Source organism: Poromitra crassiceps (genome assembly GCF_964638095.1).
Source record: "Poromitra crassiceps genome assembly, chromosome: 16".
Classification (NCBI taxonomy): Eukaryota; Metazoa; Chordata; class Actinopteri; order Beryciformes; family Melamphaidae; genus Poromitra; species Poromitra crassiceps.
Window position 1 is genome coordinate 8,030,415 of NC_139645.1, and position 18,100 is coordinate 8,048,514.

At 45.7% G+C, this 18,100-nt stretch overlaps 1 protein-coding gene across 1 annotated transcript; it reads right to left on the reverse strand.

Moving 5' to 3' along the window:
* Positions 1–585: 585 nt before the first annotated feature.
* Positions 586–16,383, reverse strand: LOC310791207 (bifunctional UDP-N-acetylglucosamine 2-epimerase/N-acetylmannosamine kinase-like; the record flags this gene model as incomplete). The annotated part of the gene is made up of 4 exons (XM_083652888.1): positions 14,133–16,383; positions 6,305–6,373; positions 4,862–4,927; positions 586–662 (listed from the first exon to the last, which is right to left on the reverse strand). Exons 1-4 carry the CDS (start codon positions 16,363–16,365, stop codon positions 586–588), a joined length of 2,445 nt encoding a protein of 814 aa, XP_083509014.1. The 5' UTR covers positions 16,366–16,383.
* Positions 16,384–18,100: the final 1,717 nt, after the last annotated feature.

The window sequence follows — 18,100 nt, forward strand, 5'->3', positions numbered from 1 at the left end:
GGAGTGCAGGGGGGACGCCAGCTATTCCTCACTGCCAGAGAGAGGCTTCACACACACACACACACACACACACACACACACACACACCTGGAGGCAGATTTACCAGGCTATAGTGCCACCTCTGCTGTCTGACGACACACACACGCACACACACACATACGCACGCACACGCACACACACACACACACACGGCAAATGTGCACACACCTGTACACAAACAAATGCTAGACATACATGTCCATGTAGCTGCTGCATGTGCACACCGAGGCACAAGAAACACACACGCACACGCACACACACACACACACACACACACACAGTCATGACAAATATGGGAGACGACACACAGGAGTAATTGCCAAAAAACATGTATTTATTTGAAACTAATTAAACCAAAGTATACTTAACTGTGCCAATGAGGTGTGAGTCATCAGTTAGATCAGTAGTGTAGTGCATGTATGGATGTGTGAAAGTGTAGTGTATGTGCAAGTGCAATAAGTTAAGTCAAAACTAACTCAAAAGAGAACAAAACAAACAATGTTTCCTGGGCAGGGGAGAGAGAGTGAATGGCCGTGACCAGCCTGCTTAAATACTCCTGAGCCAAATTGGAGTCAGGTGTGCCTCCTCATCTAGGCACACCCCTGCAGGCTGGTCCCCTCCTCCTGCACATGAACAGAGAACAGAATTAACATCAGACACAAACAGGATGGGTCATCACACCCCCCCCCATAAGACCGGAGACCAAGCAGGTACTCCGTAACTTAATTTACTCTACAGTTACCCATCAATCATACTGATACCTGACCCATCCTTCCAATGACCACCTCTGCAACCTTGATACCTGCAGTAACCTTTTCAAGAGGGGTGAGTGACAGTAAATTGACACATATAGGAACCAACAAATATACAGTTCAACTGTAAATAGATCAGAGCACTACCCTAGAATGCACGCGAGAGGGCATCAGCCATTACATTTTCATGGCCTTTAATATGTCGGACGTCCAAATGGTATGGCTGCAAAAATAACGCCCACCTCATCAAACGCTGATTTGGGTTTTGCAAGGAACGTAGAAAGGTAAGGGGATTATGATCTGTGTATACCACTAGAGGACTCCCAGTGCTAATATACACATCAAAATGCTGTAATCCCCATACTAAGGCCAAGGCCTCTTTTTCAATGACCGAATAATTTACCTGATAGGCATTGAACTTTTTAGAAAAGAAACCTAGTGGTTTCTCGACCCCGTTATCATCAGCTTGTAACAAGACCGCTCCTGCGCCCACATAACTGGCATCTACCTGCAACAAAAAGCATTTGTCAAATTGAGGTGCTGCCAAAACAGGTGAAGAACACAGAAGAGCTTTTACATTATCAAAAGCATCCTGAGCCTTATCTGACCAAATGAACTTTACTTTGGACTTCAGAAGATCAGTAAGAGGTGCCACCACTGAAGAGAAATTTCTACAGAAACTTCTGTAGTAGCCTATCATTCCCAAAAAACGCATCAAATCCTTTTTTGTTAATGGAATTGGGAACTTCTTGATGGCTGCCACTTTAGCCTCCACAGTGCGCACTTGTCCCTGACCCACAACCTTGCCCAAGTATGTAACAGTAGCTCTGGCAAATTCACACTTAGCCAAATTTACAGTCAACCGTGCCCACGCCAGCCTGTCAAACAGTGCACGTATCCTCTGTACATGTTCCTTCCAAGTGTCACTGAAAATGACAACATCATCGAGGTACACAGCACACCCCGACAGACCCGACACCACAATGTTCATCAGCCGTTGAAAAGTGGCTGGAGCATTACGTAAACCAAACGGCATGACTTTATAGGAATACAGACCGGTAGGTGTTATGAAAGCACTTATCTCCTGTGCCCTAGGGGTCAGTGGGACCTGCCAGTATCCCTTAAGCAAGTCAAATTTACTCACAAACTTGGCCGACCCCACCTGGTCTACACAGTCTTCCATGCGTGGTAATGGGAACGAGTCAGGTTTGGTAACACTGTTGACCTTTCTAAAATCTGTGCAAGGTCGAAAAGTGGAATCAGGCTTTTTAACCAAAAGACATGGAGAGGCCCAACTAGAATTTGAGGGTTCTGCCACATTGTTATCTAGCATGTACTTTACCTCCTTATCCAGATGGGTTTTTTTTTCAGGAGAAACACGATAAAATCGCTGCTTGATTGGCTTTGCATCTCCAATATCAATATCGTGCTCTATCAGATGTGTCTGTGAGGGTGTATCTGCAAATAGCAAAGGATAGCTATTAACCATAGAGACCAACTCATTCCTTTTTGGCTCATCCAAGTGTCCAAGTACTTTGGGTAAAGCTTTTAATGCTTCCGAGTTGTTCAGGCGTACTTGTAACACAGCCTCATCGGCCGGCCAATCTCCCCCTCCCTTAACCTCCCCCCCTGAAGAAAACCCAACCGTGCCTACGCACAATGAAGGCTCAACGCAAGGGACGTCACTGGAGTTTTGAGACGCGACACCCGAGCACAGTATGGCTTCAACAGATTCACATGACACACCCTAGAATTTCCCCTAGGCATCACAATCAAATAATCCAGATCAGAGACTTGCTTTTTCACCGTTAGTGGACCAGTAAAGCGCGCTTGAAATGGAGAACCCACCATCGGCATCAAAACCATGACCTGATCTCCAGGACTGAACTGTCTGTGTTTTGCCTTACGATCAAACAGGGATTTCATTTTCTTTTGCGATTGAGTTAGAGTACGTTTTGCCATTTGCCCCGCCATATACAGACGGTGCCTAAACCCATTCACATACTCTATCAAATTCTTAGGAGGTTCAGACTGTTTGCAACCACTTTTTAAAATTGCCAAAGGTCCACGCACTGAATGCCCAAAAACCAAGTCATTAGGACTGAATCCAGTACTCTCTTGTACCACTTCTCTTGCAGCCAGCAACAACCAAGGCAGACCCTCTTCCCAGTCACGAGTAAGCTCTATACAATAAGACCGCATAAGCGACTTAAGAGTTTGATGAAAGCGTTCCAGAGCCCCTTGACTTTCAGGGTGATAGGCTGATGCCAGTATATGTTTAACCTGAAGCTGCTTCATGATCTGTGCAAACATATGAGAGCAAAAATTTGACCCACGATCAGTCTGAATGACCTTCGGAATGCCAAAAACTGAAATGAATTGAGACAAGGCCTTCAACACATTTTTTGTTGTAATAGACCGTAGCGCATAAGCTGCTGGATACCGAGTAGCCTGGCACATTAGTGTCAACAAGTACTGGCAACCAGACTTCGAAGGAGGTAGAGGCCCTACACAGTCCATAATCAAATACTCAAATGGTTGAGCTAACGCTGGAATAGGACGCAACGGTGCTGGACTTATGGACTGGTTGGGCTTACCCGTCAGTTGACAAGTGTGGCAGGTTTTAATAAAGGCTGATACATCCTTTTTCAAACGTGGCCAAAAGAAATGTTGCAGGATGCGACTGTATGTTTTCCTAACCCCCATGTGCCCAGCTACCCCATCATGGGAGGTTTTCAACACCATTTCTCTGAATTTTGTGGGCACCACAACTTGCAAAATGGGCTCCCCCACGCCAGTCTCTCCTTGAACACACCATTTACGCAAGAGTACTTCATTAATCACAAAATAACCCTGTGCTGCAGTATCGATCTCTTCTGCAGGGGACACAGAGTCTAACAGAACACTCAAAGAAGCATCTGCTCTTTGCTCTTGAACCAACTCCGTAATAGAAATTGACTGAAGAGGCACAGGTATTGACAACACTTTTGCAACCGCTTTTTCCTCCTCAGGAGACTCCTCTTTCTTCCTCATAGCGCGAGTTACTGCACATGCCGGAAAAACCTCAGTTACCCCCTGTTTGGTACTTGTGTAACACTGTAATGGGACCTGGGTAACCACATTTGGAGATTTAGCGTCAGCCCACACCTTATCCCCAGCCAAATCATTTCCAAGAATTACATCCACCCCTTCCACTGGTAACTCAGGACGCACTCCCACCACCACCTCCCCACTGACCAACCCACAGACAATACTCATTCTATGTAGGGGTACCGGAATTACCTGCATACCCATACCTCGCATTAAAATGAAATCGCCTGTGTCTGAAATGGAGGAGAATGGAATTAAGTCATGACGGACATAAGTATGTAATGCACCTGTATCTCTCAAGATGTTAACTTTAACTGCCTTTCCACCAGGCAGTGATACAAAACCCTCTGAAAGGAATGCTGTGTACTCAGCCTTAGGGTCACCCCCAGTGGAACACATGATGTCAGAAACACCTTCCATGTTAAACATTAGCTGCGGTGAGGGAACTGCAGGTGCAGCCAACGCGGACGGTTTGATTGGTGCACCATTCTTCTCTTTAGCTTTAAGAGCAAAACAATCTTTTTTCCAATGTCCACTTTTATGGCAAAAATGACAAACATTAGGGTCATCCTGTTTCCTGAAACCCTGTTCAGACTTGGAAAGACTTGAACCCCCCTGCCCCCTAAACCACTTTCCTGTACGAACTGAACCACCAGACTGAGGCGTGTAGTCACCAACTACACCTTTGTGTGTTAAACAGTATTCGTCTGCCAAGATGGCTGCTTCTTGGGGGGTCTTCACTTTCCTCTCAGTAATATACGTAGCAATATTTACTGGCACACAGTTTTTGAATTGTTCCAGAGTAAACAACTCGCCAAGCCCTTTAAAGGTCTTAACCTCCGATGCTACGCACCATCTGTTAAACTGGACTAACATATCTCTACCAAATTCAACATATGTTTGGTGTTCCTCTTTCCTCCAATTCCTAAAACGTTGTCTGTAGGCTTCGGGTACTAACTCAAATGCACGTAACACTGTACCTTTAACAATCTCATATCTTTGACTATCCACCACCGATAAAGAAGCATAGGCCTCCTGGGCCTTACCTGTGAGGACACATTGGAGGAGTAGAGTACGCTCACCATCTGACCAACCCCTGGCGTCTGCCACACGTTCAAACAGGGAAAAGAACAAATCCGGATCTTTTTCTGAAAACTTGGGAAGTAATTGTAGGTTAGCACCAACATTAAACTGCTTTGCTTCATGAACACTCAATTGAAATTTGTCTTGCTCCAGTTCCAACTTTTTCAACTCAGTTCTTTGCTTCATCTCTTCAATCTGTTTCTTATGGTCAAGTTTAATTTGAAGCAATTCCTTTTGTTGGTCAAAAGTTAATAGCCCTGAAGAAAAAGAAAAAGTTTTACCAGACCTTGTTTCACTTGGGTTCTCATCCTCCGACGGGACCGCCTCCTCTGATAATACTTCCTTAGCCACCAAACTGTCGATCAGAACAATTTTTATCCTAAGTTTTGGCTGTGTAGCACGGACAGCAATGTTGTAGTGTTCTGCTATCTTTAATAGCTGCTCTTTTTTGCATCTATCCAGCACATCCACAGATGGAGCCTGAATAAAATCTTCAACTAAAGAACTCATTTTTTTTTTTTTTTTTCTTAACGAGAGAAAAAAAAATATGTGCAAAGGCTTTAACCAAAAGTAGCAGAAGACCCCAGAGCCCAACTCCCCTACCTAACCTGCCTACCAGAATCTGACTGACTGGCTCCACCCTAGACTTCAGTGGCCCTCCCGAGTCCCCCCCTCCAACAAGGGCCTCTCAGTGGTACCACCGCATTCCAGCTTATGTGGAACACAGTCTAACCCAGAAAAAAAAAAACAGTGAGCCCCATATGGAGACCCACTGTTAAAAACTATACGGGAGTTGGACCCCAAGGACCAAAGCACTTAAAAACACAAAAAGCCTGCACCGAGAGAAGAGAAGAAAAGAAAGGTTCCTATAATGCTCTCCCCCCCCCCCCCCAAACAAAATACCAACTCCTATGTGCCCCCCCCCCCAAACAATTTCTTCCACTTAAGAAAAAACAACGCCTAAGTTTATCGAAACAATTGATAGAAAAAACCTAGGAATAACAACCAAATCTACCAATAAACTAGACTAGAGTGACGAGCCCCCATCTTGTCATGAACAGACTCAATCATGACAAATATGGGAGACGACACACAGGAGTAATTGCCAAAAAACATGTATTTATTTGAAACTAATTAAACCAAAGTATACTTAACTGTGCCAATGAGGTGTGAGTCATCAGTTAGATCAGTAGTGTAGTGCATGTATGGATGTGTGAAAGTGTAGTGTATGTGCAAGTGCAATAAGTTAAGTCAAAACTAACTCAAAAGAGAACAAAACAAACAATGTTTCCTGGGCAGGGGAGAGAGAGTGAATGGCCGTGACCAGCCTGCTTAAATACTCCTGAGCCAAATTGGAGTCAGGTGTGCCTCCTCATCTAGGCACACCCCTGCAGGCTGGTCCCCTCCTCCTGCACATGAACAGAGAACAGAATTAACATCAGACACAAACAGGATGGGTCATCACACACACACACACACACACCCTTTCTGTATAAATAAATGAATGTACACTTTTTTTGAAGTTACCCCACCCCTGACGCAGATCGAGGCATGAAATTCAGCTCACCCATTCTGCCAAAGGGAGTGCATTTTGAAAGAACTTACAAATAAGAAAAGACTTGTATAAAGAACACACAACTGATGCGTGCAATACATTTGGAGCGGAGCTGGCTCATTAAACTTCAATATTACATTATCTCTACAAGTAATAACTCCACTAGCCTGGGGTGGGACCACACAACTCTTTCAATGAATAGTTCACCCCAAAAAACAGACAGACAGAGTTTGTGTATTCTTGTTTGTTTTATTGAGATGCTTGTCTTTTTTTACTCTTGTTTTTTTGATGTATTGTTTTAATATTATTGTTTTTTTAACTGTTCGAAATACATTTTCATATCAAATCAAATCAAAAAATACCCTTTGTCATTATCTACTAATGCTCATGCCAGCACAGTACAAAATCGGACGCGGGTTCCAAAACCTTCTGACCTGACCACTGTGCTCGCGTAAGCTCTCACTCACATCATCTGCAAGGTTAGGGAGCGCAGAAGCTGAGAACATGGAGGAAGACTCCATTTGGATTAAATCATGGATAAAAAAGTATGTTCCACTCAGAGTGATCGCATGGTGTCAGAAGACTTCAGTCTTCTCCACACTCACACACAGTCTTACAATAACAAGAGTCTGTGTTTCCTTCTCCGGCTCTCATCCCCCTACAACACCAAAGGAAGAGGGTCCTCCTCCTCTCTTCCATGTTGGCTGTATCTCCACAGAAAAACACCAACAGGTGTTAATTAAAGATTCAAAAATGATCTGACCTCTTGATTACTGCCGTATCTTTTCCATTTCAAAAGTGCTTGAAGTGTCTGGTGGATCTCCCTCTCAGCCTCTCAGGTATTATATCCTGTTCTGCAATGGGAGAAGAGCATGTTTGTTTCATGTGTTTAAAAGTGAATCACAAATGAATTCACCCCGAACCTTAAATAGTTGACTTGTGCTTTACAAGATCAATGCACGGGACACACGCACGCACGCAGGCACGCACGCAGGCACGCACGCACGCACGCACGCACGCACGCACGCACGCACGCACGCACGCACGCACGCACGCACACACACACACACACACACACACACACACACACACACACACACACACACACACACACACACACACACACAGGTGCCTTTGGTTTTGTTTATGCTCATCTAAGCTTAAAGTTGAAAAGGCAACCCCTTAATGTCGGATAAACAACCTGTTTTTCCTCATCAAGAGCGAGTTGCAGAGCTGAAAAGAGCTTTGTTGACAATATAATAACAAAGTAAAAGCGAAAGATTCACATTGTAATCAGCTTTATGTGTGGACTTGCATCAGAGCCAACTGGCTCCTCTTGTTTCCCCTCCCCAGGCCTAGTTTCCACTGAATCAGTCTTCAGCACCATGGAGAGCTCCATTACCACAGCATGCAGGAAAGCAACAAGGCTGATTTTGAAACATTATGACATAGTATTACGTCATTTAGCAGCCATTTTTGTCCAAAGCGACTCACAATAACAACATTTTGTCAACAGTAGTAACAACAGCAACAGTCTTCATCATAAGAAATAGGAATAAGTAGCTTTCATTGATTCTTTTTTTTACATTAACTTAGTTTTATCTCATAGGGGGCACGGTGGTGCAGTGGTAAGCGCTGTCGCCTCACAGCTAGAAGATCCTGGGTTCGATTCCCACCTGGGACGCTGTGAGCGCTGAACGAGTGCGTGCCCGTCCGCATGTCCTCGAGTGTCCACCGCCCGGGTGTGTTCTGTGTGGAGCCTGCATGTTCTCCCCGTGCCCCCTGGGGGTTTCCTTCATATAGGAACCCCTCACCAAAACATCCAATATCCTGGTTGCTGAAGTGGTGCCTCCCCTGGTCGTTAAGGGGCACCTGTTCAGAGGGAGGGGAACTCGTTGGAATAGCGTGATCTTCCCACGTGCTATATCCTACCGGTGAAGCTTCCCCTGTCAGGTGAAAAGAAGCGGCTGGCTAACTGCCCATGTCTCGGAGGAAGCATGGAGCCAGTTTTGGCTCTCCCCAGATCGGCAGAGGGTGGAGCAGCAACCAGGATAAATAAATTAAAATTAGCACTAATGGGGGATAAAAAATGGGATAAAAAAATCAGGAAAGTAAAAACAAAAAAACAAAACTTTGTTTCATCTTGGAACCTGACCAGACAGTAGATTGTAGATAGGGAGGGGCAGTCTGATGCACTGAAGGCAAGCAATGGTGGATGTATTACTCATTTAGCTAACATGTACACCAAAGACAGATGCCAGGGATGACTTTTAACTGCCTTGTTCTTAGCCATATCAATGACCTTAAAGTCCGAAGTGTTGGTGTGATTGCAAGTGAACGGCAGGTTGAAAAGAAACGCTGAGTTCTTGGGTTTTCTTGCTACATTCTGGATCGCATTGTTCTCGCATCGTCTCATAAACATTTAATTTCCGTCTCCAGCCTGAGCTGGCACTCAGGACTGTCCCGCACAAAGTCAAATTATATGGGCCAGCGCTCCTCAGACAAATGCCTAGCATTAGCATGTGAATATGCATTGTGCCCCAATCTCGCGCACCAGCAGATTTTAATTTGAATACACGCCCTTACTGGAAGTCTTTTGGCTCATTCAAATGAGACCTTTTTTTTTATTATGTTATGTCTACAAATTTTTATCTTGGGAGTTGTTCAAGCTTATACAATACTGTAGTCGATTTTTCTTTTCTTTTGTTAGCATTTTCTACTTACATTCTGCAATGAAATTACACACTGGATGAGTGGCTATACTGGCATATGATTTCTCATGAGAATGTGTTTTATATAATAAAACACTAATCTTTTCAGTTTCCAATAAGCATAGTCACAGTTTATCAATTATTGATGTCCGCTGCAACTTTGCTCAACTGATGCAAACACTCCACCAGCTCCCCACAGAACCAGATACTGTGACAACTGCGTTTCAGCCTCCAAAAGCTTCCATTCCAGTCCTTTTCAATGTTTTAGGCACGTTACCGTACATGGACTGTATAGCCTCACTCATCAGCCACCCAGGATCTGAAATGCAAGTCCATCAAGAAGGGTTTGAATAGTACATAGTACTATGCAATGGCATGATGTCATAATGTTATGATGTCATAATGGCATGATGTCATAATGTTATGATGTCATAATGTCCAACCCACATTCAGTCCCTTCATAATGCCTATATCTATATCATATCACCACATCTCTATACGTTTTCCGATATTAGTGCCCCTGAATGGCAGTGTGAGTTAACTGTTTGAATTTCAAAGACTTCAATTCTCAGCTTTGTTTCGATGGAGCACTCTGCTGTACAGGTCAAGTGTGTATTTTGCTCTTAAGTTTCAAATGTGTCACTTTCTGACACCCAATACCGTGATATTTAATTTGGGTACATATAGGGCAACTCGATAGGCATCTCAATTAGGGTTATAGGCAATGTACAGCAGATGCGTTACGGCTGCGTTGCGGGCCCGGTAAAACGGCCGGATCGACTCTCGCCCATGTTAATAGATGGGCGATACATGCGGTACGGAAAAAGTATGCACCTGTTCTATTTTTGTCAGATCCCGCATTCGTCTGACAGATGAGTGTGGGTCTGTTCGCAGCCGTACCGGGGCCGTACCACATCTGTTCCGGAGGCGGTGTACATTAGCCCTTAGGGTTAGTGGACACTTTTCTGTTGCAGCTCCACTTGATTTGACCTGAGAAGTGTGTTTTTCCATAAAATAAATATGTATGCAAATTTAAAGTTTAATTTTATTCAGACTATGTTTTAGAGCACCAAAGTGTCAGCTATTTTTCAAGGGGTCCAGTAAAAACACATGTAAATAAGATGTTTATTATTTACCCCTCAAACAGAACGATACCATAATAGATGATATATTATGAATAATATATAATACAAAGTGTTATATGCGCTCTTTTCACGGCAGTTGAACAGAGGTGCTTGAGTTCTTGCTTGCTTCTCGCTCTGCTCTCCTCACAAGGTTACTTTCATTGGCACCATTAACCCAGTGAACTGATGACATGGGGGAGTGTGTGCGATTCATTCTGCTCTGCTCAAATTACCGGGCAGATTAGCTGTGCCAAAGTCACAGCACGGCAATTAGCCCATTGCCTGGGAACTACAACCAGTAACTCATCTCCACCAGCAATATACACAGCTCCAAGTGTAGTGTATACACAGAGCACATGTGTATTTTGATCTTTTTTTTCTTTTTTTTCTCACAATTTTTGTTCATCTTGACATGCCTCAGTGACATTTTCTCAGTTTTTATGGGAGTGATCTTGAACTTTAATAGTACCTTGTGGCTTCCTGGCCATGAGATCATCATCATCATCATCAAAATTGCCTATCTGTTAGTCATGATTTTGGTCATGTTTTCATTGTGACATCATCAATGATGTCATAAATCAAGTAGACATGAGTGACATAATCAGTGATGTCATAGCTATTTCTCTACTTACCCATTGTGACATCATCTTGACATGCCTCAGTGACATTTTCTCAGTTTTCATGGGAGTGATCTTGAACTTTAATAGTACCTTGTGGCTTCCTGGCCATGAGATCATTATCATCATCAAAATTGCCTATCTGTTAGTCACGATTTTGGTCATGTTTTCATTGTGACATCATCAATGATGTCATAAATCAAGTAGACATGAGTGACATAATCAGTGATGTCATAGCTATTTCTCTACTTACCCATTGTGACATCATATGGGCAAATGAACAGGGTAATATCATGTCCAGGACTTAATGTACTATAGGTGTTTTCATGTCCATCCAGATTGCAGGTCTTGGTTCAAAACTATTCTGTGTTATTAGGATAAATGAGCAGCCACATCTAAAGGCAGAGCGCTTGACATGCTCCCTAAGATCAGCAGACAGAGAGAGACCGGCTGAACAAATCTACAACATATCAACATAATAGCTCTGTTGCCTCACAGCAAGAAGGTCCCGGGTTCGAACCCCGGTCCGTCCCAGCTCCTTTCTGTGTGGAGTTTGCATGTTCTCCCCGTGTTCGTGTGGGTTTTCTCCGGCTGCTCCGGTTTCCTCCCACCATCAAAGACATGTATGTTAGGGTTAATACTCCTGTCAGTGCTCCTGCCCAAGGCAATGGCAAAACAACTGGAGTTGGTCCCCGGGCACTGCACTGCGGCTGCCCACTGCTCCTAGTTCTAGGAAGGTTCCTAGTACCACTACTACTCAAATGCAGAGGATACATTTCCCCATGGGGATAAATAAAGGATAACTTAACTTAACTTAATGCGACACGCTCATGAAATGTCACCCTGCTGCTAATGGCTTCAATATATGTTGTAATGTCTTGTGACGGTAATGCCCATAAATCTATATGTTGTAATGCCTTGTGACTTGTGAGGGTAATGACGTAAAGCAGCAGAGGTGTCCAGGCAGACTTGCCTAGTGACTTGTGACCGTGATGACGTCAAGCAGCAGAGGTGTCCGGGCAGACTTTTTAGAGGACACACAATTTATGAGGCTTAATGGGTGCACGCAGAAATGTGATTCATGGCAAAGGAGAAACTAATCTCCTACACGGACCAAAGCAATGTGAGATATGAAAGGTGTTTACTTATGAAGTACAACGGCGGTGAAATTAGACCACCGTCTGAAATTGACGGCTGATTTGACTCGTCGCTAGTTTGCTTCTGCCTGGAAGATCACTCTCCTCTCTCCAATTTCACTCCATCTTCTTCTACATTTTCCCCTTAATCACGCGCTGGCCCTTTACCCATTCTGAAAGGCTGTCTGTCATTCGTCACCTTAGCTTCAATCCCCCCATGCCCCGTGTTACCGTTCTTGTGGTATCCAATATATATATACATGTATATATATATATATAAATATATATAATAGTGTTGATACTTACCTGCTAAAGTAAGGTGACCAGATTTCTAAAATGAAAATCGGGGGCATTTCCAGTTCGGCAGTCAATATAGGCCTATATCATTAAAATATCCAATATCATTATATGAAATAAAAAAAGTCTGACAATTCCGGTTTCATGTACTTTTGACCATGAAACTGATGTAGCTACTGTAATAAACTATGGTGCAAGCCGACTGATACCAAGACCTTGAGGAACATTAGAAAAATGCATGTGATTTGCTGTAAGATTTGAATGTTTTGGTGATTGAGTGGCCAGCACTTCTGTTCTGCAAATTGCTCAGAAACCCCCTTATTGTCTATATACCTTGGAAGACCATACATCCCCTGAATGCCCTATAGGTCTCTATAGTAGGGATGCACCGATGTGACAATTTTGGCCGATGCCGATAACCGATATTAACATTGCTGTTATGGCCGATAACTGATATTTGCCGATGTCGATATGATCTGTATAAAAACAAGTTTCTATGATCAACACATTTTGTACATACTGAAAAACACATGTAAACTGTGAATTTGGAAAAGTAATGCATTTCTTTATTTCAAAAACATTTGGAAAAGCCCATAAATCATAGATTCACCACATTGTTTCCTCTCAATGTGAAAGTTTTGGCTGATACGATAAGCATCTGAAAGACAGTAATGTCGGCTGTAGATGAGGAGTAGAAAATCGGGGACATTTTCGGGGGACAGCTCCAGACGGGGACAGGTGACCAAAAACGGGGACTGTCCCTGAAAATCGGAGATGTCTGGTCACCTTATGCTAAAGCTACACCTTACCTGTGTTGATGCTGTTGTCCATCGGGGTTGATTCTCACCCGTGAGAGATTATGCTTGTGTTGTGCGAGTCCATCGGGGCAGTACACATAGGACTTTTGCGGTCGTCTTGTCTGCGGCGGCCTTTAGCAAAGCAGGTGGCGGGGACTTTGATGCCCTCTAGTGTATCCTCCTGGTAGTATCATCTAACACAGTGGTGGGCAATTATTTTTCATCAAATATTGTCATGCCGTAACCCAGGAACTTTGATGATAGAGAGGACCACAAAAAAATGTCCTCGCTACCAGAGGGCCAGATTTTGCTGATGGTTGGGGCCGAACGGCGGCCGCGCGAAAAAAATTGGGGTATTTGAAGTCCAGTTTAGAGGAATAACTAATTTTAAATGAACAGTTGTGATGTCATTATTCAGTCTTAAACACCAATATGTGATCCTTTTCTCACTCACTCCTACCTGCTCTCCCTGCAGGGCTTGAAATTAACTATTTTGACCACCTGTCAATATGGCTGCTAGATTTTAAAGTTACCAGCCAGTTAGATTTTCCACTAGCCAAAATGTTTTTCTTGAAATAAACCAGAATATGAGTGGGTTAATTTAAGCATAAGTATCACTAAGTGGCCCGGGATTCTCAAAGCCTGTGTTGAGGGTCATACGAACAAAAATGCACTCTTGAAGCTAAAAAATCCAAAACCAAACAAGTTAATTATTTACATTTTTACTTCAATGTAGAACAGTCATTTCTTACACATGAGATTACCTTTAGTCTTTTAGTCATAAAGATTATTGAAAGATATTCCATATAGAAATGTTATAACAGAAGTGGAGTATTGGCCAGAATGATAGGAACATTTGGACACTTATTCAGCGGCTATCTTGCATGTTGCGTTCAGGTGCAGTGTAAAAAACAATTTTTGCAATTCCAACGCGGGCCACACAGGTGGCCGCATGTGGCCCGCGGGCCGCCAGTTTCCCAGGTCTGATCTAACACCATGCTGGCTGCTCCCAGTAAAGCGGGCTCATCCAGGTCGGAGGTCATGACCCGGATGCCCTGCGTGGAGACCAGCGCTCTCTGGGAGATGACGTCCTGCACGGGGGCCAGGTAGTGGCTGGCCAGCACACCCGACAGGATCACCAGGGACGGGTTGACCATGTGGAGGATGTTGACGATGCCCACACCCAGCGCCGTGGAGGCTGTCTTGAGAACAGCTTCAGCTTTGGGGTTGCCCAGTTTGGCAGCATTGATGAGATGGACAGCGGTGACCTGCTCCACCAGCTTCATGTCCATCCCCTCCACCTTCAGCATGTCCTCGTCATGTAGTCTTTTGGCCTCTCTCTGTAAGGCCATGCCAGATGCGAAGGCCTCTATACATCCTCGGCTGCCGCACGTACACTCCGGGCCGTCGAATGAAACCACGATGTGACCCAGCTCGGCCGCGCAGAAGGTGCTGCCATGGACCAGCTCGTTGTGCTGGATGATCCCTCCTCCGATACCTGTCCCGGTGAGGATGGTGACGAAGTTCTCCACTCCCTTGCCGTGTCCGAACTTCCTCTCTGCGAGCGCGGCGCAGTTGCCGTCGTTCTCCACCCAGACGGGCAGGTGCAGGGCGTCGGAGATGGGCGTCCTCAGGTCCACCGAGGACCACTCCGGGATCAGCTTGGTGGAGTGGAGCACCACGCCTTCCTGGGGGTTGACGCGCCCGCCTGTGGACACGCCGACTCCCGATATCCTACAGTTGAGGCGGACAGCGTCCACCATGGCTTCTTTACACAAATGTAGTATGAGCTGCATCCTGGCCTGGTAGGTCTTTGGATTTGGCTGTGTGTACTTCTTCACTATATTACCCATCATGCAGACGATAGCCACTTTAAGGTTGGTCCCTCCCAAGTCGACGGCCAGAGCGCTCGGTGTCTCCAGGATGTGGTCGATGTCCTGGGAGATGTGGTCCTTCACCGGGGGGAAGCAGAAGGTCTTCTGGAGGGGCTTGTCCAGGCTGATGGTCCGCAAAAACTTGAGGATGCGAGGCACCGCACCGCCATCACCGTAGATCTTAGAGCAGGGGTATCTCTTTCCAAACTGCAGCTTCAGAGCATCGTGGATCTCATTCTGAGTGTCAGCATCTCTCACATGGAGAACGTTCTCACCTGTCTCTCTGCCCGTCTGTCTGGTCCCCAGGTTGACGACGGGCATGCCGAAGGCCCCGGCCTCTCGCACTCCACAGCTGCTGTTTCCGATCATGCAGCCGGCGTGGCACACCAGCTGGATGAACTGCTCGAAGGGGACGTGCTTCATCGCCCGGAAGTTATGGTGTCGCTCGATGCCCTTCGTATGCATCACGCGCTCCATCTCCTTACTTCCGGCGTCAATATTCGGGAAGAGGATGAGAGTTTTCTTGTTAAAGGAGAGAAGGGCATCCAACATCAGCCCATAGATCTTAATGGAGTTCTGGATGTCGGTGGTGACCGGGTGCTGCAGAGCCACGATGTAGCTATGCTCCTGCACCTTGTCACCTATCCAGGAGTTGATTGTGTCCATGTAGTCCTCTCTGTGGTGCGCGGACAGCAGCTTATCGTAGGAGGGGCAGCCAGCCAGGAGGATGCGAGAGTGGTCCTCGCACATGGCGATGAGGTTCTGTTTGGCCCTGCGTGTGCAACAGGCGTGGTAGTGGGCCAGTTTACTGATGGCGTGGCGGATGGAGTCATCGATAGTTCCACTCACCTCTCCTCCCTCCACGTGTAGGATCCTGATGTTCATCAGGGCGGCGGCGGTCGCTAGGGCCAATGCGTCAAAGCGGTCGCCGTGGACAACCAGGACGTGGGGGCGGAGCCTCTGCAGGACGTCGGGCAGTTTGACCAGCGTCAGCCCCACACTCTCCACCATGGCCGCCTCGTCCTCCCCTCCTCGCAATACGATGTGCAGCTTGAAGTCGATGTCAAAGTCATCCCGCTCGATCATACCAAAGGTGTCCCCGTAGTCGTCGCTGAGATGCGAGCCGAGCACCACCACCTTCAGCTCAAACTCGTCAGGGTGGGCTTTAATGCCGAACATGATGGGGGCCAGTTTGGAGTAGTCTGCTCTGTTGCAGGTCGCCACACACACCCTCAGCCTCCTCTTAGACTGTGCCAGCTGCTGTTGCTCTTCCATCATTCCCCTGGCCATCTTCTCTCTGCTCCTCTGCATTCTGGGTAGGCAAGATTGGCAAGATTGATGTCATACATTGATTGAGGACTGATGACATCATTGATGACATCATTGATTGATGACTGATGGCAAGATTGATGTCAGAAATCACTGATGACATGACTAACACACCAAAAGAATAATAATAATTATGCTGCGCAGCAATGGGTTGTGGCCGGGCAAGTCTCAAGTTTTTTAGCTATAGTCCAAGTCACGTCTCAAGTCTTTAGTCACAAGTCCAAGTCAAGTCTCAAGTCTCTTATGGATGAGCAAGTTTGGTGTCGTTTGAAAAGAAAATGTGGGAGGAGTAGGGTTTAATTTGTTTTACAGTTTTTGCAGTTTTGCAGTCTTTGGACTTCATAATTTGGGCCCACATTTCGGTGAAAGTTGCAAAGCCGTAGCACGTATGCCTGATTTTTGATGAATTTTCAAAGTTTGGAAATTTAGACGGTCGCTGTAGAGCCACCATCGTCCATCGTCGACCATAGTCCACCAGGACTATTGGCACCAAATTTGTGTCAACTAAGGGCGGGTTCACACCAGCCTTGTTTAGTCTGGTCTATCGGACCTTTCCCCTTTAGTACGGTCCATAGGGTCGGTGTGAACGCTCGTACTCGAACTCTGGTGCGGACTAAAATCCACGCTCTGGTTCGCCTGTGAGAGGTGGTCTCGGTCCGCTCTCAAGCGAACTCTGGAGCAGCCCATTTCTGGTGTGAACCCCACCCGGATAGTCAGAGGAAGCACGTGGTTTTTTTTGTTGATTTTTTTGGGTTATTTCCTGTTTTGGAAAAAGAAGCTGCTTGCTAGCTGTAGCAGTTAGCTAGCTTATCTCGTCTCGTTACCAGCGACATCACAAACAGACAAAAATGACTAGTGGCAGGGTTTGTTAGTTTTGCCCCGACAAATTGTATGGCCAATCTTACCCCGTGCTCAGTATGAGCGAGAAGTGCCCGGCTAGCGGGGTAAGGCCAATCCACCTTATTTTTGGCGGCCATGATGCACCATGGGTGCTGCTTCCTTCTGCTGTCCTCTTCCCCCGTTACGTCTAGCTTGACACAACACAGCCCGTCTAATGTACCCGTCTGTAAACGTTGCAGCTGAGCTGATAAATGCCGACTTGTTCAACGAGCAACAGGTTAGCGGATGTGATAGAAAACATTATTAGGCCACATTCCCAAAACGAGTGTTATTTTGTAACGAGCAAACTTTTAACGTCGGAGTTCAACAAGGAAATGCGATGCGAGGCCCGCGCTGCAGTCAAGGGCTGCAGTGCAGAGTACCCCGCTAGCCGGGCGCTTCTCACTCATACAGTGCAGAGTAGTATCCAGGCAGCGTCATGCCAGCGTAAACACACAGCTGCTCACGTTCTATTCCGGATATTGCTCCCAGAATTATTTTACAGCGGGGCCTCACAAAAATAAGGTGGATAAACAGAACGAGATTTCTGCCCACGTGACTTTGGTTCGTGCGGGCAGGACTAGTGGAACCAGCTGAAAAACGAAACAATGTATCATCCTCTTCTCTGGCCCGAACCAAGGGCCCGGACTTTCTGGTGTGAACCCGCCCTAAGTTTGGCATGGGGCTGGACCTTTGTGCAAAGTTTGGTTTATTTTCATACATGGGAAGTCCAACTTCCCGGGAGAATAATAATAATAATAATACAGGCAAATACAATAAGTAGTCCTGCCGCTTCGCTGGCCCGGCCGCTAAGAAC